We start from the raw sequence: 24,370 nt of genomic DNA, 5'->3' as shown, positions 1-24,370 counted from the left end.
CATGTTCATCCGTCCGTATTTCCTTCTCGTCTGGATAAACTCGTAGGGTACGTTTGGTCAACAAAACTTTACACATAATAGATCATTTTTTTTTATGAAATTTCAAGTTTCATTTTAACATAAAATATTATATATTCAAAAAACCAATTTTTATATGAGAAAATAAAAGGCATAACTAAAAATATTTTATATGTTATGCAAACCTGAAAAATAAAAATTTGAAGTAAATTTTTTTTTTTGAAAGATAATTTCCATTAATAGAATTTCAAAAACAATCCTCTGAATTGAAAGAATTTAACAATACATCTCTAGCAAGTTGATGAGCCTCTTGATTGTCTTCCCTCCTTACATGTATAACGGATTACTCTTCATAGTTCTTCAGTTGGTTCTTAACATCTTCTATGATCATTAGATCTTTTATGATCTTCAGTTGGTTCTTGACATTTTCAAATTTTTAAAAATTTGAAGTAATTAAAAATACACAATAGACCATTTACTTTGGACTATTGCTAATATACTATCATTCATAATTTCATATTAAAATCTAAAACTCCCATATCAACTAAAAACAATAAAATGAATGTTCAACCATATATACAAAATTTATTTATAGTGTCTAATTACATTTTATTATACTCTAGCATTAGATATTATTAACTTATTATATTAAATTTATTTTCATACTAGCGTCTAACTTATTCTTATACTAGATTTATTTCTAGTGTTTAATTACATATTATTAACTTAATATACTAGACTTATTTCTATAATAGTGTTTAATTTATTTCTATATTAAATTTATACTATAGTGTCTAGTTAGATGTTATTATATGTTACTATTATATGTTATTATAGTATTGTCTAATTTGTTTAAAACTTAATTTTATACTAAACTTATTTATATTATCTAATTACATGTTATTATATTATATTAGTATTGCACGTTATTAACTTATTATATTAGATTTTTAGTCTATTTATATTATTTTATAATAATTAATACATGCTAATATAATATTAAATTTAACTATATAAATTATAGACTTTGAGAATATGTAATGTATTTTTACAATATACATATAATATCGGACTTTGAGGATAAAATCATAATCGGGGTCGGAGCGGAGGGAGTTGGTCAGATAACATCTCCAACTCCAACTATGATTAAAAAGTAAAAGTAAAATTCAACTTCGATTCGATTCCAAAGATGCGACGTCTGAATTAGAAGAGAGAGATTCGAGTTTTCGAATTTTCGAATTTTTGCATATCCTACTTGTGAGTGAGATAAGATCAAAATATTATAAATAGTAATAAGATAATTTATTTTATGAGATTTTAAAAAATAAGAGATAAAAATTTTAATAAAAAAATATTTTAAAATTAAAATATTGTTAGGATATAATTTTTAATATTATTTTTTTGAAAATTTAAAAAAGTAAAATTGTTTTTTATTTGTTGTTTAAAAGTTTAGAAAAGTTGTAAAAATTTGAAAGTATTTGTGTTTAAGTGATGTAATGAGATGAAATGAAATGAAAATTTTAGGATAAAACTAGCCCTTAAGATTATTTGTAATGTAACTGAACTTGTTATTCTATTTCCAGTAGTGGAAACTTCAATTGCGAAACCTGTGAAGACTCATGGTGTCTGTTGATGTTGTGGTTCCGTTATCTGAGAGTTGAATTTTCGATGTTGAAGTTGGATTGTTGAATGACATAGTTGAGTTAGGGGGATGTATAAGCAGGTTATTTCCGGTGGACCCTTATGGCAGGGCTTACCGATACAGATTCTGCGAGAAGCGCCCTTGCTCTCGTCAACGACGTCCTGTCCAGGCGCTCTCTCTCTCTCCCAGATTGATATTGATTATTCAGTACACACTAGCACAAATGTTTGTCCATTTGATTTTGTGTTAATCTCTTGTAATGGATTAAAACCTGAAAGGAGGCATATCGTCTAATCTATCCAATTGGCTTTGTTTGGGGCATCTTAACTATAGGGTTTGTGGAGCTTTGTTTAAGGGTAATTGGGTCTTCAATATTTTATAGGAATTGCACCATTGTTATTACTAAGTTGTTGGGTGTTGACATCATGTTTCACGCACTTTTAGGTCGGGTTTCAGAAATTTGGATTTTCGGACCGTCACCCACAAACTTTAAACAAATACAGAGAATTGGGTATACAGAGAATGGGGCCCTAGTGGTGGTCGGGGAGACTCTGATCCTAAAGTCAGTATATCTCCTTAGTGATTTGTGTGAAAGTTTAAAGGAATCAGAGATAGTTTTTTCGTACCTGGAGATCGACTTTTATGTAAGGTTTTTCGAATGGGACAACTTATCCTTGACTTTAAGGGGCCCATGTCCTGTCTACTGTTTATTTGGTCAGAATCTATTAATGCGGCATGGCTCATGAGGCGGCGTCATTAATGCGACGTAGAGTCCAGGGAGTGCGCCATTAATGCGGCATGGCTCCCTGACTCATGTTACTCTGCGAATATTCATTGTCAGCCAGCCCTCTTCATGTCTATTGTTAGGAGATCAAAGGCTCCCCATATCTTCTGCCCACCTACCTGTGTAGGTTCCCGAGGGTTAAGTATCAACAGGGGTGTCAAAGCAGTGAGTCCATATGCCCTTTACCGTCCGTTCTTCTCACTTGTGGGTCGCTTCATGGGCAAATTTTGCTAATGGGCTTAGTGTTTTACAGAGGGCCCATTGACTCCCTTTAGCGGAGGGCCGTAGGGCTCGGTTGGGCCCTCGGACTAGCCTCCCTAGTGGTTCTTCGGGCCTATGGGGAAAACCTCCATTGGGCTGGACTAAGAGCCTTGTAACTGGGTGTTTGGTGCTTAGTGGAAACTGGGTATTGGTGGATTTATTGCATGGTTCATATTTTGGCTCGATTGTTAATTTTAAGTTTGGATTGTGACATTTTTGGGCTGGGAATTAAAAAAGACTGCCTGGAAAACGAGAAGAACAAGGGAGTGAGTCGCTTTTTGGAACTTTGGATGGAAGAGTACTTGGTTGAAAGTTAACTTTGAATTCTTGTATTTGAAGTCTCCGGTGCAAATCAGACGGAAACAAGCTCGTAATTGCTGGTCAGTATTTTGTATATAGTTGGTTCTCATCCTTCAGAGTACGAGTGCGTTTGTATCTGAGTTGGTCTTTCAACATCCCTCTTGCCCGGCCTATTTCCCCTTTCCCCCCTCACTGCATGCGGTAATTGAACCCTTGTTTGATTACCATTTACCTACCTCTCCACTAGTAACTGTTGTCGAGTTGTTAGTAATTCATAGTTTTGTATCATACATAGCTTTTCTGTTTAATCTTTACTTTGTCCTAACAAGCACTGAGTAGAAATAGCGGAGAGAATGAGGCTGTTAGGACTCTTCAGCAGATGGGTAGTTGGGACTGAGGGTGAAATAAGCTTGGTTTGAACATCCAAACTAGAAGGTCCAGAGTTTCTCTTTCATTTTGCTTCACAATGCATGAATTCTTTAAGGTCTATTCTTATGCATGTAGCTAAAAATGGAGAAACATATTTTATAGTAATTAAATTCACAGAACAGTGTGTTTCTGACCCTTTAAAGATGGTTAAGGTGACATTTTCAAACCTGCTTTGGGATTGGACTTGGTTTACGCAGCCTTGGACTTTAAGGTGACATTTGCTAGGTTTTCGCGATAGGCCATTAGTTTTATCGTTTATTGGCATTCATTTGCATCTCATCCTTGTAGGCACCCCCCCCCCCCCCCCCCCCCCCCCTTTTTCTCTCTACTTTTATCTGGAAATGAGATAAAAGAAAATAAAAATTTACAACTTTACAAGGCCTTGAGGATCGAAACAATAAAAAGTTGACACTCTGCCTATAGTATGGGGGCTAGAGGTTGAGAGTGTGGCCTGTTAGACATCTGGACCTAGAACAAGTGCTTGAAATTAATGTGCAAATGCTTTCTTTTTCTCTTTTTTATTTTTGGGCTGGAGGGAGAGAGAGAGAGGGAGAGCAGAGCAGAGGATTGATGGAATATGACCTTTTCTACCTTCGACTTTTACAGGACCTCTGTTTGAATTTATTTGTGGTCGTTTTGCATTTACAAACCTCCTAAATGTCCAATAAGAGGAGATAGAATGGATCTCTTTGAGGGTACATGAAGAAATCTGAATAGATGTTTTAGTCCATAATAATTTCTGAGCAATGGAAGCTTAATTCAGGGCAAATATAACGCTTGGACCTCAAAAAGAGAGGCTGATGTTCTCTGGTCTGCATACTGTAGAAGATATCTTCTGCTGATGTTCTCTAATAGTCTTGAAATGATATATTTTCTCACCATATAGACAAGTCACAAGCGTAGCTACCAATCCAGAAGGCCTTATTAAAGTCAACTACCAGCCATCATCAGCAGTCGCCCACTTGCAACATTCGGACTGTGTCGCGCACTCTTTGTACGTGTGTTCCTTATTTTTCATGTCATTCAATTCTAGTTTCTGAATTTCACAAGCTGAACATTACCTTTCTTTTAGGGCAGGTTTGGAGATGGGATGAGATACAAAATTTTTATTTCATCTCATTTCATCATTACATCTTTTTTAAATTCCATACAAAATATAATAAACAATTCAACTTTTTCAAATCCCAATTTATCTTTTTCAAATCTCAATACAATAATAATATTAAAATATAATATTTTAAACTCTCAAACAAAATACAAAATTCTCATCTCACTCTCCAAACCTACCCTTAGTATCCTAAAAGATTTCGTTTTACTCAATGCAAAATGGTGGGTGGATGCTGATGTTAAATTCCATAGGTGGGCAGCACATGACAAGAACCAATAGTACAAGGAAGGGAAGTTTATTCTTGAAAGGCAGAGCTTCTGAATTTCTTTGTATCTGTCAAATTCTAAATCTAAACTTTAAAATCTTATATTCCTGCACATACATATGTAACAGACGGCGGATAGTTTAGCGAGTAAATCAACTTGTCCGCACGCCTTGGTTCAAGTGATGCGGAAAATCCTTAGAAAGGTGCTGTTTTTCAATAAGAGAAAAACAAATATCAAACAGTAGAAAATAGACGTTTTAAAGTCATGGAATGCTCTTTCTATATTTTATTTCCTACTCCTAGTTAAGGTAACGAGATATTCTGAGATATTATGTGAATAATAGTGAAAATATAATTATAAAATATTGAACAATAGTGAATAGTAATAAAAAATATGTGAAAAATAATAATAAAATAATAAACAGTAATAGAATACCTGAGAATACCTTACACCCAAACTAAACTATCTTTGTGATTGGGGGCGTCTCTTTCGTTGTATCGCTTGTGTATTGGGTGCCATTGATAGTAGGAATTAAGTTAAAAAAGAAAGAAAAGCGCCTACCCTAATCTTTACTATTTTCTTGGTGAATCTAACATTTATGGCCCTCCATCTTGGTAATCTAAACTTGTCCCACCAAGTTAAATACCTTGTGGGTGTCCTCAAAATGCTGGAACTTTGAGACAGTTTCAGAATCTTCTATTGGATTGGAGAACAATGAGATGATATTTGATCATTTTTTATTTTTCATAATTCAAACTCTTATCAGTTGCAGCTGAATATGCTATTTATCGGAGGTTTGGACCAGTGTTTCTTTCACCATCAAAACCAAAAGATGGATATATATGCTCCAAAGAAGAATTCGCCTGGTTGTCTGGATTTATGTGTCTCAGTGGGTTAGAGCGGCTTCACACCCACGTGGCTCATTAACGAGTACAGGCTGCAAATCATCTCTTAAAGTGGGGTTAGCCCACTGTTTTGTAACGTAAGAGCACTTGCTAGTAATAGATAAAATTTAACAAAAATTTGCTAGCTATTCACTTTTCTATCCTTATTTTATTTTTGGGTTCCACCATCAACATCTGCATTAACGTTTGCATCAGACTTTTCATTTCGCATTTCGCACGACTTCATCTCTTCCGAAGCTTTACAAGAAAATCGAAAAGAACACCATTTTGATACAAACTTCAAATACTTGGTAAATAGCATCTATAAACTTTTTCCCCAACTTTTTCTCCAATATTTGCATAAGTTTTTTATATATATATATATATATATATATTTTCTTCACTTGGCAGCTCTGTTTTTTGTTAGAGTTTCCTACTTCGTTTTATTTTTTTTGCTAACTCATTCATCTTAACCGTCAGTTAAACAAAAGGTGCTATTTTGAGGTGCTAGTTTGTGAATTTTGATAGGAAATAAATTATCATAAGAATAAATAGGAAATAAATATTCTAATTACCATGAAATAAAAAAAGTAGAAATGAAGATTAAATATAAATATTTTAATGAAATGAAAATAGATTTAGAGAGTTTGTTATTTAATATCTATAAAAAGTAATTAGTTAAAGTGAAAAAAGTGAATGTTGAAGTCAAATTTTGATTAAAAAAATAGGTAGTTCACTGCTAAAGCCCTTTCCTTGCAAAAACAATACTTCAATTCCACTTTCCTGCTTCCAATCGATGCGGTGTAAATTGTTTGGATCTGTCCCCACCGAGTTTTTTCCTTTCCGAAAGATGCAAAAAAAAATAATAGGACATGCCCCATTAAAAAATTATTAGTGGATTGGAATCCGAAAGCCATGCAAAGGGTTGCTTTCTACATTCTTTCTAATAAATATATTATTAAAGAAAGGTGAAAAATATTTTTTTTTCCTTATAGAAGAAAAAAAAAAAATGAAAAAGGAGATGTTGACAGGCAAGAAAATGAGTTCAAGAGAGGCCATTCGATAATAAGACTGCTGTTTCTACCACCTCCAGAAGTTTCATAGCCACTCCGAACGTCCAAAAAGTGTCCCGCCGAATGATTTTTTTTTTTTTTTTTTATACGTAGTAAATAAAAAAAATACTTTAATAATATTGTGAATTTTTTTATTTTTTTAAAAATATTTATGATGATAAAAAAAATACATGACAAAAAATAAAAAAATAAAGTATATTTTTCGGGACACACATTCAGGACATATATGTGGCAAATGTAGTGCTGCTCTAACTGTATTTCAAACTGAAATATATTTTGTTAAAATATATTATAAAAATAACATCATTTTATAAAAGTATCATAATTTTAAAATATATATTGAAAAATATATTGTGCAAATAATATTATTTTGTTTTTTACTCCTTTCTTTACCTCCATTATGGATGATGGTCATCATGATGATGACGATGTTAATACATCCATGCCCATAACTTGTCATGATGATGATTCTCTCGACCACATTTCTTGTGTGAATACCAGTGTTTTGTTTTTTCCTCCTTCCTTACATCCATCATGGATGATGGCTCGATGTTAATACGTCCATGCCCATAACTTGTCATGATGATGATTCTCTCGACCACATTTCTCCATGCGACATAAGTCATATATTTTATATTTTATTCAGAAAAATGACTTGTAAAAATTTTAAATAAATAAATTTCATCTAAGTTTTTATATAAAAAAAGTATACCTCTATATAAAAAAAAATTATTCTTTATTAATTATTAGTATAATCTTTTATATAACACTTGTCAATTTCAGCTTCTACCCATCATTGTTATTTTATCTAATGTGTGTACGTGGCAGCCAACTTAACGGAGCGGGTTAATAAACCGTACCTGATTGGACAAGCACGACTCGGGAAACGACGTCGGACCGCCGCCTCCGTCACCGACAGAGTCACGGAGTTTCTGTACGACAAACGACACGCAACAACAACAAGAGAAAGCTCTCTTCTCCCCCTCTCTCTCTCTCTCTCTCTCTCTCTCTTCTCTATTTTAAAATAATTGTTTATACGTTATGTGGGTGCGTGAGGTAACGTTAGACCGCCGTGACGCCTCTGCCGCCGACAGGACAGATTTGCTCGTTGGTGGGTCCCACTTCAAAAGCTGACCAGCCGTGCGGTTTCGCCACGTGCATCTCGAGGACCCCACCTCGCATGACACACATAGAACCGAACTCCTACTCTCGTAAAATAATAATAATAATAATATTATTATTATACCGCTGTTTTTGAAGGAAGGAAATATAAAAAAAAAATAGAGAATAAAAAAAGGTATCGTGAGAGTGGGTACCACATGAGTCAAATCGATCGTTGTAAGAGGTGAAATGACGGCCGGCTCGTCGCAGGTGCAGGTGCAGGTGCAGGTGCAGCGGCCGTGATGATGCAGCAGCAGCAGCCTGCAGAGAGCTTCAAACTGAGCACTGCTGACGATAGTATTAGGTGAATCTGTAAGAAGAAAACAAAAAAATAAGAAAAAAAAGGTAGCCACTTTACGTGTGTTGGGTGTTCTTTCTGCTTCTGTTTTGTATTTTTTTTTTTTTTTTTTCAGTTTACTCAACAGGTTGCTATTTTCTACCTGCACTTTTCCAATCTTTCAATTTTATCCCCACGTTTTTCACATAATCACTCTAGGCAAGCTGTATGCCATTCTGCTCTTCAGAAAACTTTTAACGTATGTATATCTTCGTCCACGTGAGAAATTATTATCATCAATTATTATTTATTATTTTATATCTTATATCTTATAAAAAATATTAAATATATTTAAGAAAAATTTATAAAAAAAACTTATTTTTTTATATGTCAATTAATGATACATTGAAAATAATAAAATTTAAAATTAATTTAAATTTAAAAAAAAATAAATAAATCTTATAAATAATATTATGAATAAAAAAGTATAAGTATACGTAGAATTATTCTAAAAAAAAAAATAAAAATAAATTTCAATGTGACGTAAGTGGCAAACCTCAAATTATTATCTGTTTGATTTAAGAAACTTCGAATTAATAAAGTTGTGCTTCTGGAGTTTTTTTTTTTTTTTTTTAATTCAACAAAAGCTGAGTCCAAACTTTGGAATCAATGGCAGATTTGATTGACAACGCTTCGAATCTACGGTGGGACCCACAGGCAAGTAAATTAATATAAGTGGGTAGTAACGCTTGATGTCCTTTCATTTTTTATTTTATTTTATATAATATATATATATATATATATACACACATTATTTATTCAAACGTATCATTCTCCTCCTGAAATGAAAGATTATATTTTAAGTGAAGGAATTCAAAGGATTTGAGTATTTAATTAGTTTGTCATTTTTTAAAAGTCATAATAAGTTAAACGTCAAAATTTAATTTACTTGACAGCACGTAGCGTTATGATAAGAGTACTATAAGAATAAATAAATTTATATCAAAAGATTGTGCACTTTGTTTTGCTTTTGCTTTATCTGAAAACGACACCAAATTTTGATTTTGAAAAGGGATGCGATTGATTTTTAAAATATATATATATATAAAAAGAATTTTATATTTTGTAACTACCGCCGTCCTAAAAGGTAACGTTGACGAATATTATATATATTTCTAGCCGTCTCATCCACTTCTGGTTTAATATTTTGTTTATCCTAAGGTACTTTTGTTGTGATACATGCGGAACAAAAGTTAAGCAACAGGAAGACAAAGAGGTTTTATATTAAGATAATATTCTTAATTACATTTTATCTTTTTTTTTTGTTAGTAAGATTTTATTTTTCATTTTATTATTAATTATTTTCAATTATTCTAACTGATTTTGTACATTTTAATTGAATACCAACTACTTAAATAATAATAATAAGTTAAAATATGTCATGTTATTGTATAAAAAAGGAAAAGTGAAATGTTAAAAACACAAAAGGATTATATACGAAGTGGTGTGATTTAATGTAATCTGTTAGATTCATTTTATGATAAAAGTAATTTTACAATCTAACATATCATATTAAGTCATGTCATTTCATGAGTATACGTTATATAAAAAAATACATAGAAGAAGGGGATGGTGTTTTTGCCCCCATTGTAACCAGCTTATAGCTTTATTCCCTAACCAAACGGCTCCACTTATAATTAGAATATATGGAAGATAAGCCAAAATTATATATATTCGATCTCTGCGACCGTCATTGGACGTATAAGTAGTAATAGTAATAATTAAAACAAGTATGGATTAGGGTAGAATTGAATAGAAACATGTCATGATAGGTCAATATCAAATACAGGGATTAGGTATTGTCTTACAGTTGAAGTTACTGCGTCAAATTAAACAAAAGGGAACACGCAACTACAACACATTACCCTCAGTTTTCAGACTTGAGATTTTGAACTTTTGATTGGGAAGTTTCATAGCATCAAAACAACATTAATGTCTGTGGGGATGGTCGGAGGAAACATCATTTCCATTTATTCAGGAGATGTTAGGTTAATGCAATTAGATTGTTTGGTTATGAGAGAGAGAGAGATTATTGGATTTTCAGTTGAATGATTAAAATAGAGGTTTTTTTTTTTTTTTTTTTTGGGTCAATTTTGTGTAAGACGGTGGAATTGGACCACAGATTCCAAGAGGAGGTACGTAAAGGAGGGAGTAGAGAAAAAGAAACAAAACAGCCGGCAGTGCCTATCAACAACGCGCCCCCCATCTCCTAACAAAATAGTAGACTTTTAAAACCCCACTCGGTCCCCTCCTCCTCCATCGAGTTCGTCTCTTAACATGTTTCAACCCTTCTCAGGGACAATTACGTCATTGAAATTCTAGAACCACACGCGCCCAATGAAGAGCGGGTGGGGGTCCTAGATTCATTGAATTTATCCGATGCTGTTAAAAATTATGGGAACCGGATCTCTGTGTTACGGGGAACGCTATCATATGCATGCTTTGAGCGTGGGCAAAAGGACTGCTGCTGCTACTAGTTTCTTCTAGTTAGGAACGCCAGAAACAAAGAATCCATTGTTGTGTGTATCATCATGATTTGGGACAAAACGATCGTATCAACGGTCATAAGACCGACAAACATTTCGCCGATGATATTCAGCGTAAAAGCTCCAACTTTGTAGCGAGAAGAAGATGTGGATAAATTGAAACCATTATAAACTGGAACTGTCTTGTTTCATGGAAACAAAAACCAAAAACATACTAGTATTTACATATGGTTTTCATTTCTTAATGATTTTTTCCCGGTTACTCCCTCCCGATTAGTCTCAAAACAGAGAAAAAAAGGAAACTAGCTAGGCACTAGGCCATAGAATGGGAAAACAGAAGGAATAAAACAGGGAGATTTCTAAGTGATCAGGACGCAAAACGATCCCCTAAAAAAAGGGTAGACAGCTCTCATGCATACACATTCAAAGCCACAACGGAGGAGGCTCGTTCAGATCAACAGGTAGCCCGCGGCGCACGAGCCCCATAAATGACGCCGTGGCAGGGCTCCCCTGCACCTGGGACACACCAGAAGAGACAGCGACCGGAGCTTCTCGCTTAGGCGGCGATGACAAAGACTCGGACTGGGAGCCACAGCTCATGTCTTTTAGAACGCCGGTCTGTAAGAACTCACCGAGTACGAGACGGCCGGAGTGGGAGTTCCAGTGGCCGGTTGAGGGGAGGTTGAGGTCTAGGGGGAGACCGGCGGTGACCGGAGCTGGAAAGTTGGTCTTCGCCTTGGCTCCGCGGAGGTTGCGAGCGGCGCCGTCATAGGCGAGCGCAGCTTCTTCCGGAGTGTCAAATGTACCCAACCAAACCCTAGTCTTCTTCCAGGGATCACGTATCTCAGCGGCGTAGCGACCCCATGGCCTCTTTCGTACCCCCCGATAGTGTCCCTCTCGAGCGGAAGCCATGAGAGGAAACGGAGAAAAGTTTCGCACCTTGCACACGCACACGAGAAAGCAAGAGCCCTAGGAGAGCGAACGAGGAGAGAGAGAGAGAGAGAAGGAGTGGGGAGCAGAGGTGTGTGTATAAAAGGTGAGGGGACCCACTAAGTCACCCGTAATCGTCGGATGGACGGCATGACCTCTCGCTTGTATAAACGAATTTAAATCGGCCCACTTCCTATGTTCCTAGCACTGATAATCGACCAGTTATCCAGACCGTTGGATGGTCACTGACTGACGGCTGAGATTGTGGGAGAACGTACTCGTGAGAATCAGGGAGAGAAAGGATGGAGATAGAGGCTGGGAAAGGAAGTGGGACCCAGAAAAAGCACAGAGCCGCCGCCTGATAAGACGTGTGCGCTAGGATGGTAAGGTGTGGAGCTGTCAAAACATACATATGTGAGAGCGTTTGACGTAAGCCCTACCCATATTGTACGGCGCCTGCCTTTTGTTATTTATTTATTTTAATTATTTTGTTTGATTCGTTGAAGAATACACGATAATGATATTCGATCAGATTTTTTTGAGGGGTGGCGTGTCGAATAGTGAATGGAGGATAGGAGTTGTAATGGTTGTGATGGGGGAGTTGTCAGAGAGCCCCCACGTGGAAGGTACATAGATGGTGTCTGAGTTGCAGGGGACAGGCCGAGTTGGGAGGGAGCTGAGTTATGGTTGGCGTGTTTGACTCGGCTTTTTTGTGGGGTGGGGTGGGGTGGTGTCGAGGTGATGGAGGTGGTCCAATCCAAATGGGTGGATTTTGGGACCGAAAGGTAAAATGTGAAGGTCGTACGGTGATGTAGGTGAATGACTGAAGACTCTACTGCAGCTGCCACACCCAATGTTCACGTGAATGCTTTTTTTTTTTAATTTTTTTTTTCTCTTTTTAAGAATATTAGAAAAAGAGAGAAATTATTTTTTCTATCTTTTTTGGTTCCCTTTAAAGTACTATTTCTGGGGCACGTGTGCTCCTAAATGGTAATATTTCAACTTTTTCCTCTTTGGGTATTTTTTTGTTTTTCTCTTCTCATTTGTTTGTCTTTAAAAGTATTGACTCCCTTCGAATTAGGCTTTCCGTTTTTTTCTCTTTTGCTATCAAAAAATAAAAAATAAATAAAGCAATGAACATTTCCCAATATTTTTATTGTTTATTTATATTACTTTCATATGGCCAATTTGTGGAAGAGCAGCAGTAAGGATGATATGCTTCACAGTAATCTCTCCCGACGTTCTTCGTAGGACAAATGGTGAGAGTGATTACAGAACGACGAATGATAAAATAAAAGTTTACAGCGGCAGAGTACCCCCAAAGACGTAATAATTCAAAAAAAAAAAAAAAAAAAAAAAAGGCTAACACTTGTAAGCATTGTCAATTTCTACACGTGTCTATTCTCTATTTGTCACAACGTTTCTTTAACAAATTGGAACGAAAAGAAAAGAAAAAAGAATGGGAGCAATATACAAGAATTTTTATATTAGAGATTTTGGTGCCACACAGGTAAGATCTGGATGTGGTATTAGCTATCAAGAATTTGAAAGCACAAACAGACAGTATCATGAGCTGAACAAGATGATCTGCAAGGCCGAATCAACGAACCGGTCCCTCGACTTCTGAAGCAAAATGAAGTGTCCGTTCACAAAATAGGAGCATACCCAAGGTGATGGGTGTCTAATCATGATAGCAAAATAGGCCCGGTTTCAGCAGCAGTCCGAGAATGGCCATGGTTGTTGTGCCTTGTCATCTGGATATCGCGTGCTAAATGGGTCCTTGCCTTTGCGTAGGGAGCATCTCGTGCTGTACAAAAATGAAAGTAGGCACAATATGAATTTGAAGGAACGCAAAGTACCAACAAAAGCATGCTTGTATAGGCAACGCAAGGCTTGACAGATGTTATTTTCCATCTCAAACTGGGCACAAATAGAACAGGGGGATTCTAAGGGTGTTTTAATTTTCAATGTTCAATTCTTCTCATTTTTGTTAATTTGACCATTTAATATGAATTCGTTAATGACATGAAACATTATACAAACCAAAAGGCCTTGCAAATTATACAAATGCATCAACGTTGGCAGTCTATGTTCCATGGTAAACATGGCATGCCAACAGCGCTTCCATACTTTTTATGAATTTTTTGTACACAAAATGCATTACCAAGATTGTGTGTGTATATATGTTTCTGAAAAGCATTTTGCCAAAAATCTCATCTCAACTTCGAAATGAATGTCCTTACCCGCAAGCTGTCGTGCTCGGAGGATATTTTGCCGCCTTTTCCACCAACACACTGAACAGATAACAATGAGTAGCAATGACAACAATGCACCCAAAGCAATGCCAACCTTAGCACCTACAGAAAGGTGGGGTCCACAAGTAGGCAGTCCAGGTATGCCACAAAGCCCTGCATTATCGGTAAAACTGCAAATCTCTACAGTAAGTAGTTGTAGCAGACCTTGTAACAATACCACTACCCAAAATGTAACCGACAATACGTTTTCACAATCTTGAACACAAGAAAATTCCGTGTCTACATGTTATGGTAAGTATTTCTAAAAGCCCCAAAAACCTTAAAAGACTAAAAATAGTTGGAACATACTTGAAGCTAGCTCTATGTAAAAGCCTTCCTCCTAGTGCAGCTGGGACTCTTCCAGACAAAGAGTTGCCATTAAGATTCCTGCACCATCATCACTGAAATAAGAGTTTCTCTCGTGAATAAGTTCATGGGTTAACGAGATGCTTCAAGGATCTTACAGTATCCGCAATGATGTCAACTGTCCAAGGGTTTCAGAAATTGATCCATTAAAAAAGTTGTAGGACAGATCCCTGCCATGGAAGCATATGCATTCAGACGTTGTATTTAGGGGTTGTTTGGAAGATGGATAGTCTCATCTCATCTCATTTCCTTCCCAAACATACTCAAATCTAAATACTTTTCAATTTCAAATATTTAACTTTTTTATCTAATCATTACCTAATCATTACAACTTTTCTAAACTTTCAAACAGAACACAAAAAACAATTTAACTTTTTCAAATTCTAAAATAAAAATTATATTTTAACAATATTTAACTTTATAATATTTGTATTCAACTTTTTCTCTCATTTTTCAAAACTTCATAAAATATTATAACTCAAATTATTTCACTATTATTCATAAATTTCTCATTTCATCTCATTCCAAGCATCCCTTAGAGTTATGCAAATCCATTGCAGCACAAAACAGTAAGTGACTAGAATGATCCAAAAGCAAAATCGATGGAATTGGTTTGACTAGCTTCACGCCAGTGAGAAAAGCGACAAGATATCATCTCAAGACTGCCAAATCACTGTATATCATGGTTTCCAGATGTCAACAACATAGCAGCTCTTTGCACAGCAAATGATATCATTTACAAAGAGTTGTCTTTATCCTGTAGAAACTAAGGGCTCGTTTGAATATTAAGAATATTTTAAAATATATGTAAAGAAATGGTTTGTAAATAGTAATGAAATAGTTTGAGTTAAGATATTTTATTGGATTTTGAGAAAGGATAGAGAAAAAGTTGAATAAAATATTTATAAGGTTAAAACATTGTTTGAATATAAATTTTTAATTTTATTTTTTTTGGAAAGTTGTATAGGGTTTTGTGTTTTGTTTAAGAGTTTGGAAAAGTTGTAATGATTAGATGAAAAAGTTGAAGACTTGAAATTAAAAAATGTTTTGTGTTTGAGTGATGTTTGGAAAGGAAATATATGAAGAAGACCTGAGAACAGTTATATTCCCAAACGGGCCCTAAAACAGTAAGAAACATTTGACAAGAGAGAAGCAATGAACTCACAATATTTCTAAGCTAGATATTGTTCCAAGTGAGGATGGAATGATACCATGAACGTTGTTTCCACTCAAGTTTCTGCACACACACAAAGCAAACGAATATAAGAGGTAACATAAAACAAAGCTAATAAGTGTGGCTCACTACTTGTGCCATTGTAAGGTTTACGAAACAGAAATGTTGGACTAACAATCTGAGTGGTTATAACAAGGACCGTTTCACAAATATATGCCATTCTTATCACAGCATTTCAAATTGTTATGTGATCATGAATTTTCTTTGCACATTGCATCTTATCAGTGGTAAATATTAAGATTACAAATTTGAACCATTTGAAAATGATAAACAAAAGAAGCTTTGTGGGCCCAATTTATCATTGGAATTGAGGGAGGCCAACTTTCAGAAACTTACACGCTCTGTAGATGACGCAGACTGGATATTTCATCAGGCAAGAAACCCCTCAGACCTTGGTTGTCAAGTCCACTGATCAGGCAAAGGTAAAGCTCTAGTTAATTAACACGAGGCTGTAATATACTTGCAGAATGCATATGTGCACGAGTGAAAAGGCATGATTCTTAATCAGTCCATATTTCTAGTGAATTTATTCTTCAAATGGAAATTAAACTTTCTACTTTCTTGCTTGGAAAATGAAGCCAAATACCGAAAAGATAGTGCCAAAATCCAGCTTAATAATCATGGAAGCAATGTAAGTGGTCCAGTGCATTAAAGGTAAAAATCAACATATGACTCAATACCAAAATCTACACAAAGAGTACAGTTCAGTTACTTTTGAAACACATGCTATTTCCATGAGAGAACAAGAGATATACTCAGTAAAATATGGATCAAATGACTTCTTCCAATAGTTGATAATTAAAAACAAAAATAGACATTTCATGCAAAGGTCATGATTTTTGTTTCACCTGAACATATGGAATCATAGAAATAAGGTCCTATTCAATGGTGTCGAGCCCTATGTTATCCAGGTCATATCAGTTGATTGGACATTTGACTTGAACTCCATATGGTTAATGTCAATAGTTTGGTCAGAGAAACCAGAAACATGGTTAATAATTTGGGACTAGCATAAAAGCTTTTGATTGGTGCCTAATCCCAATTTAAAGGAACATACAACCAGTAGCAGGAGCAAGAATGCTCTTAGTTTTATAGATGACAGTGTTTCAACAATGGAATGGAAGGAACTGGCAATGGTGCAGACTTAAAGCTTAGTGTTGAAGGGGACAAAAAGAGTTGGTTCAGTTGCTGTATAGAATCTTAAAAGTTGTAAACAGGTAGTTTTCTCAGGCAGTTCAATGCACCAAACATGGTAAATATGAGCTAAAGATCAAGAACGTACAGTCCATCGATGACCCATTTCCCATTAGTACTGTCAAATTGGCAATCTGCCCCACTCCACGGATGTTGTTGGGGAACACATGGATCGCCATTCCATCCAAGCCGAATAGGTAGCCCCAATGCTTTCTTCAATGTTCGCAGAGCCGTAACTGGAATGGGACAAGGATAAATTAGTGACATCCTCTACAGATTCCAACTTCCAAAGAAACCACAAAATTTATCCATAAAGAGAATTTTTTTCCCTGTTCAAATTTTAGCCCCTTCTACAATTTTATTTCTCACATAAAAGTTCAAGACTTTTATTCTACCAAATTAGTTGAGCTAAATAATAATTTACAAGATTACTAACATTTTTTTTTATAAGAACATTACTTACATTTTGTTGAAGTTTAATTAAGAGTTTTGCTGTAAAACTGAAATTGAAACAAGTACTAAATGGGAAACATGTAAAGCCGAATGATTATAAAAAGAAAAGAGAGCAGAGGCTAAAAATAATTGCATTTGAATTTTTAACTTCATTCACTAATTTCCCTTTAGCAGTCTAGCATTGGATGTCATTAGGGAATGAATTACTATTATAACAAGCGGTGATCAGGATTATTAAGACAACCTCAACGGACCAAAAAACTGTTTCATGGACTGAAGCCACATAACAAGGACCATCTTGCCAAAGCGTGCATGGTTCTGAAATGTCATTTGTCATCCCGGCTTATTATTACTGGTCAAATGATAAACAGCATTATCGGCAAGATCTAAAGGGCTAAAGTTTTGTTTCATGGATTGAAAATTACTGATACTGACAACAAGGACCATGACCAGTTAGAAGCCATAAAATGTTTCTCTTACTTTCTCTGTCATTCCGGCATAACATCAACATGAGTTACTGAATCTTTTAGAGATAGGAGAGACTTTGATGGAATTTGTTTGGTCCATAAATAAGTTTTCTGGCAAGGTATTGTGGTATATGTTATTCATTAAAGGATTTAACCTGTGGTAGTTTTCCACAGTTTCGGTGGCTTTCAAAGGCATAAACATTTCTTTTCCAAATGTATCTTTTAAGCTTACATCAAGAGAGATTTCCGCAATCACCCAGGGAAGCAAGATATTTTGAAGTTGTGGACTGACTGAAAACTTTGACTTGGTTTGGCAGCATACATATTCTCCAGCCTTGTAGGCTGAAAGACATATTTCAATTGATGGTGATTTCAGTTAGAGGAACTCAACTTTGGTTATGGACAATGCAGCAAAACTACTCGTCTGTTTTTAAAAAACAGACGGTGATCTAACATGCTACGTAAGTATAAGTCCCATGGATAGTACACCATACATCAAGCAGCAGATGTGAAGTCACCAAATTATGAGATTTACGAGAGACTTGGTCATTGGGTGCAGCAAAAATATCAAACTTATGAAAGATTTCAACAGTTTAACTGAAGGCATGAATATTTTTCTGAAGTCGAGCTAGCATTCAACAATAACATACCAACATAATACAATATATCATATTGAAGTCATACATACATCAATAGAGCATGCAAGTACGTTTATCTATGCATGCATCCAAATGTATTTAGCTGGCCGCATCCTAGTTCTAGATTGGGAAATTTGAAGGAAACTAAACATACGATAGTAACAGAAAGAATATAGCATGCATACCTTCCTCTGGTAAAGTTTTGGACTCCTCTATAATAACCTCAAAGACCTCAATGGCATTAATAATCGCATGACCTTTTATAGGATGTAAGGTTATTGTCAAAGTTCTTCCATTAATAGCAACAGTCGTGTTAAGAACAAGAGCAGTATAACGACCCCCACTCATTTTGATAATGTCTACATTTTCAAATGCAACATCACCATTAATCAAAACGTCAAATACCCTTTGCCCTACATCGGTTACTGAAGAATCAATTTCTGCGAAGTGTAACCAAATTGAGTAGTTTCCATTGGGCTCCACATCAATAATATTTGTTAAATCAGGCTGATCATCAGTACTAACAAGAGCTGACTGATAAAGAGCTTCAGGATAAAAGTTTGGTGACTTTGAAGCCTGCTCAATGCTATTTTCAGTAGATCTAGGCCGATCAGAACTCTGACCAAAAGTTGATATGGCTTTCCAAAATCTATCCCCACCCCAGTGATCACCACTATAATCTACATCGAACTTTGACTTCCCAGTACCACAACTCAGTCTTGTGGCTGTTCTAAAAATTGTTCCTTGACCCCACTGTTGACTGGAATAGTATGCCTTACCGTCAACTTGAAGAATTTCAATGGAAAGGATTGCTGGATCTCCATGACCAGTACTATGAAAGCAGAGAGATGCCGTGTTATTCATAAGAAACACAAGGGCTTCAGCAAATGCTTGGTCATCCTGGGTGCTCCAGCCAGACTGCAAAGAAAATATCTGGGTGCCCTCGATAGAAACATCAAATAGAGGTTCATTATCAAAATTAGGCAGCTTAACCAATCCAAAGAACATCCGGACAGAATAGTGTCCTTTTGGCACTCCATTAATGCTGTAGCAATGTTCTGGACCTCCAGATAGGGGAAAGTAGCGAAGTGTTTGAAGAGGAGGAGAGATGAAGCTTGTACGTGTTGCATTAGTAGGTATCCCTCCTGTATATGCAAAATCCTTATACCAAAGCGTATTTGTTGGTGGTGTATGGACATTTTGACGAGCTCCACAGCTTATGCGCATAGCAAATGGTGCTGTAGTGAGAGAAAAGATTCCACAAATTCAAACACGACAGTTAAAATCAAGTGACAAGGAGAAGTAGCTAAGCAAAAGAATGATTATCTAAATTTTAAGCATACATTTCTAGTCAGGGAGGTTCATATATACTCAATTTCACCAAGAAATTAGTAATAATTGCATAAAGATGACCCACTTCCATATTTAACATGCAGCAGACATTCTGATTTACTAAAATGTCCAAGATGGTTCAATCTATACATCCCTTTAACTCATCATCACCTTGGTAATCACTTGATTCAATGAATTTTTAATAAATATCAAAGTACCAATAAGCAAGTGATGATAGCTTATAGCTATAGAATCTACAACACTATATTCATGCATATACATATTATAAGCGCACTGCCAAATGAGGAGGGGTGTAGTCAACCTTCATTGGGCCCCAGCCAAGAGAGAGGTGTTTAGTGTTTGTTTTTTCTATGGAGTCTTTACCCATAATGACAATTTGTTTCCTTGGAGGAGTATTTGGAGGACTAAGGTCCTTTGAGAGCTGCGTTTTTTTGCTTGGACAGCCTCTCTAGGAAAGATTCTTACTGCAGATAACCTAAGGAAACGACACATTGTGGTGCATGATTGGTGTTGCATGTGTAAGAGAAGTGGGGAGTCCATGGATCATCTTTTACTCTATTGCAAGATTGCTAATGTGCTTTGGAGTAATCTTTTCAGACGGGTTGGCTTGGCTTGGGTCATGCTCAGAAGAATAACGGACCTGTTTAATTCCCAGAGAGGGATAGGTAGCAGCCCACAAATAGTAGTTGAAAAATGGTTCATACTTGCCTAGCTTAATGGTGTATTTGGAGGGAAATGAACATAAAATTTTGAGGACTGTAAACAAACGTGGGAGAAGCTCAAAACTTTTTTCAACACTCTTTTCCGTTGGAAAGCTTTTACAGATTTTAATGGGCTTAACTTTCACAATTTACTTGTATATTGTTCTCTTTCTAAATAAGAGTGTTTCATGTTACATCCCTTGTACTTGGATTGCAACTTTCGGGCCATTAATGAAGGTATATTATATTATTACTTATCACAAATATAGGCACTGTAGTAACTCTTCATTAACCATAAGTTAAATGAGAAGAAGAAGAAGAATAAACAAAAAGAAAATCGAATTGTTTGCAGTTACTTTTTCATTTCCAGATTTGGAAATTCAACTCAGGAGCAGCTTAGTGATTTCTTGCTTGTGATATCTAAAATAGCGAAGATCCCTTCGTCTATATTCCTTTTCTTTACGAAAATCTTCACTGACAACCAAACGGTTTCAAACTGATTGTTTTTCAATCGAAAAAAGAATTAATAGTATTCGAGAAGAAATTGGATACTGATATTCAATTCTGTTCCCTGATTACTTCATTTCAATTAGATACCATATGAAGACAACTAAACGCAGAACAATGAAGATCTATCCCGAGCAATACTCCAAAACAGCCAAAAAGCTATTTAGGAGCATTGGTTCTTCCTCAAAACTAAAAATGCAACTATCATTAAATAGATCAAAATGCAATAAAAATTCACTTTCGAAGCCCTAATTCAAGTGCTTTATAGCGTTCCAGAACTCAAAATTTCGACTATAGTAAATAACAGAGCGAGATAGAGAGTAGTGGAAAGTGGAAACTCACGACGTCCAGCTGAAGAAGAAGAGAAAGCTGAGCAGAAAACGAGCAGGCATAGCAGGCGAAATCTGAGCATCGTAACTACGAAATGCATTGCCTTCTCTCTCTCTCTCTCTCTCTCTCTCGCTACCACCACTACAGCCTCATTCTCATAGTCTCTCTCCCCCCTTTGCAGCTTCCTTCCTTTTGAGAGAGAGAGAAAAAAGTGCTCGGACGTGTGAGCAATATAACGATGATAATATACAGTTGGAGATTATATAAATGAGATTCATTATATCTACACTGTCTACACACTTGACGTGGTATTATTTTTCTTTTTTTTCTTTTATTTTTTCTTTTTTTAACCTACAATATTCTTCTCAATTTAGTTGACCCGAGTGGGGAGTGGGGAGGATCATCATCAATGGTACCGGTGAGGTTCATCAAGTCTGATGTATTATTCTAATCGGACGGTGCACGTCAGCATTTAATAAGCATTGGGACGCACATTCGCACCATAATTGTTAGTTGTTAATTGCGGGCCCAAAATTGGACGGTCATGATGTAAGCTACATACAGTGACCTCCTGGGCCTGTTTTTTTGAAGGGAGCGGCATTTACTACATATCTATTTCCAATCGTCTCATTACAAGAACTTAATGAGCTATGTGACGTGAGAGCTTCATGAGGAAGAATCAAATTAATGGTTTGAAATTACGTAAATGACCTTTAGGATTGTGGATTGGATTAGAATATTGGATCGATAGTAAATCTGACGGTCGAGGAGAGTCTTTAGAATTCGGAAGAGGGGACTTTGAGGAACTTTTGACTTTTTTTTCTTTTTTTACGCTTGGATTGGTGCGCAATCATCGGACAGCAACCTGCGGCGAAGCAGCATGCCTCGAAAGTGGGCACTGTGTTGCACTGTTGCTGAAGTAAGATTTGGTTCATAAAAGACCATTTGTCATAGATTTTATTTTCCGAAAAGAGCAAAACATGGCTATATTTATTGCTCAACAATATTAACTAGGACCTAGGAAACTCATCTTGAAAAGATAGACGTTGAAACGTTGTTCAAACTTTACATAAAGTCAATCATTGTCCGTAAAAAAAAAAACCTCTTTTTGTTGTAGTAGGTCTATTCGACTAGACATGTGGATTGGTGGTTTGAAATATATCAGCTTGGTGCGCTGCGCACTGTTATATATGGAAAAGATATTTGGTTTTATGCGCATTTTTTTTAGAAGAATATATAAGACTTTACACACAACGATAATAAGGCAAATTTAGTTCTTCATAATCGTATTGGGAATTTGGGGACGTTTCCCTGTCAGACGAAGTACGTTCACGTAATTTATAATTTTGAATTTTAGACTGCGTTTAAATGTTAAACTAAATTCAATTCTTTTTAAATAGTAATAAGTTGAATAGTAAATAAAGTTATGTGGAGCTCATTTAAACTGAATTTAAAATATGTTTGAATATTTAGATGAGTTTAATACTTTTTATAAAAAGTTAAAAAAGATTATGTGTCACACGTATAAAGATGTGTTAAGTTGAAAAAAATTACGAATCTCATCTGTAAAAAAGTTTTAAATTGAGATAAGTTTAATAATTTGAGAGTTTGATATTTGGATGTTAGACTTAACTTAAAATTAGACTGAACTCAAAATTCAACTGAATCTTACAACTTAACACAGCCTTTAAACGCCAGCTTCAAGGATCGTCATGGTGAGCTGGTGCCGCGTCATTCGGGGTCCTAGCTATAGCACAGGCACACCCAATACCTTGGCGGAGACTTTAAAGGGTGAAAGCTGCTCAGCCAAAGCAAGCAACATGTGCTCACTCCCATTAATTGGAGCAGCTTTCCGGGGTTGAAGGCGACTCAATCAAATATGGCTTTAAATTCAAGCTAAGCAAAGATGTTTTTGAAATATACATGCAACAGATATGATGCGTGCACCAAACTGATAATTTGGGACCAAAAGGACTGTTTTTCAAGACCATATAATGTTATATTTATTATACGAAGGATGCCCAGTAGCAGCAACTAACAAGTCCGGCTGCTAGCTATTTGAACCAACCTAAATAAAATAATTAATTGATTTAACTTGCATCCGATAATTTATTCCGTTCTTCAAAAGCTAGATGGATGGATACTTTCATTCCTGCATTTGCTAATTCCAAACGATTACAGTTAAGATCCCTTTACAATAAACGTAGCTAATGGACAGTTATAAATTGTTTTAACTTGTTTTTGTTCAGACATGATTCTGGGCTCAACGATTTTATATATGGTTTTATTAAATTTGTTTTCGGTGGAGCATTGTGGATGTTGGGCTCTAGATTATTAGATTCTTGCATGATATTCTCTTTCGTTGTATAGTATTTTCATGTGATGTAACTGCAGCCAATCATGCATGCGACCCCATTGTTTTTTTCAGAATCTCGTATGCTCGAATCAAAGTCATACAATTTTATAGGCCCAGAAAAATAGAAATCAAGCATTTTACACGGGAAATATGGTGTAGCTTTAGCCCAACCTCTCTTAAGTCTTAAGTATCTCTAATGATTGAGCCCATCTAAACTTCGAAAAATGGGCTTCTACAAACTGGATGCCCAAGAAAGCCTAAAGACTGTTTCTATTTAACCAAAACAGTGGCCCAAATTGGCTAAGTCATATAATTTAACGAAAGGGCTCTCTAATTTTTCTTCCAAGTTTGGGGCTTTTACGGTGCCACCTTGCCCGGCCGGATCCCTCTCTTTCACAATCCCATGGAATAAAGGACAATGCTACAGCCCCGCTGGGAGCTCCCGGTGGATAGTATTGTTTTACATATATATTTTTTTAAGTTATTTTTTATATAATTTTTTTAATATTTTTAAAAAATAAAATAAATTTAAAATATCATTAAAAATATACTTTTTTAATCAGAAAATAAAAAAAAATCATAAAAAAATGTTTTGTTAATTAAGAAAATATTTTTTTATTTTATTTCATAATTAAGAAAATATTTTTGAATAATATTATGATTTTTTTTATTTTTTTAAAATATTTAAAATTGTTTAAAAAATTTATATAAAAAAAAAACTTAAAAAAACACGTAAAAATACACTACTAAACCCAGCGGGAGATAAAGCATTTTCCTAGAATAAAAGGACCAACCTGA

At 35.4% G+C, this 24,370-nt stretch overlaps 2 protein-coding genes across 2 annotated transcripts; both read right to left on the bottom strand.

Moving 5' to 3' along the window:
• Positions 1–10,917: 10,917 nt before the first annotated feature.
• On the bottom strand, positions 10,918–11,764 carry LOC121266380 (ethylene-responsive transcription factor 12). Its single transcript, XM_041170193.1, has one exon. The coding sequence runs from the start codon at positions 11,659–11,661 to the stop codon at positions 11,173–11,175; it is 489 nt and encodes a 162-aa protein (XP_041026127.1). The 5' UTR covers positions 11,662–11,764; the 3' UTR covers positions 10,918–11,172.
• A 1,287-nt stretch (positions 11,765–13,051) lies between these two features.
• Positions 13,052–21,456, bottom strand: LOC121266379 (receptor-like protein 4). The gene is made up of 9 exons (XM_041170192.1): positions 21,229–21,456; positions 18,511–19,563; positions 16,856–17,003; positions 15,910–15,981; positions 15,505–15,576; positions 14,438–14,509; positions 14,283–14,360; positions 13,923–14,104; positions 13,052–13,486 (listed from the first exon to the last, which is right to left on the bottom strand). The coding sequence occupies exons 1-9, from the start codon at positions 21,314–21,316 to the stop codon at positions 13,365–13,367; spliced, it is 1,887 nt and encodes a 628-aa protein (XP_041026126.1). The 5' UTR covers positions 21,317–21,456; the 3' UTR covers positions 13,052–13,364.
• Between the last annotated feature and the right edge of the window lie 2,914 nt (positions 21,457–24,370).

Source organism: Juglans microcarpa x Juglans regia, chromosome 5D (genome assembly GCF_004785595.1).
Source record: "Juglans microcarpa x Juglans regia isolate MS1-56 chromosome 5D, Jm3101_v1.0, whole genome shotgun sequence".
Taxonomy (NCBI): Eukaryota; Viridiplantae; Streptophyta; class Magnoliopsida; order Fagales; family Juglandaceae; genus Juglans; species Juglans microcarpa x Juglans regia.
Note: the sequence above shows the minus strand (reverse complement) of the source record. Positions and strands in the feature narration are given on the sequence as shown.

Bases quoted from the DNA above. Each gene is read 5' to 3' on its own strand.
- LOC121266379 (XM_041170192.1), bottom strand. From the start codon at position 21,316: ATGCATTTCGTAGTTACGATGCTCAGATTTCGCCTGCTATGCCTGCTC. The intron at 15,982-16,855 runs GTACGTTCTTGA...TTGCCTGATCAG, and splicing joins AAATGGGTCATCGATGGACT to TGGACTTGACAACCAAGGTC. The intron at 14,105-14,282 runs GTATGTTCCAAC...AGAGATTTGCAG, and splicing joins TTACATAGAGCTAGCTTCAA to TTTTACCGATAATGCAGGGC.
- LOC121266380 (XM_041170193.1), bottom strand. From the start codon at position 11,661: ATGGCTTCCGCTCGAGAGGGACACTATCGGGGGGTACGAAAGAGGCCA.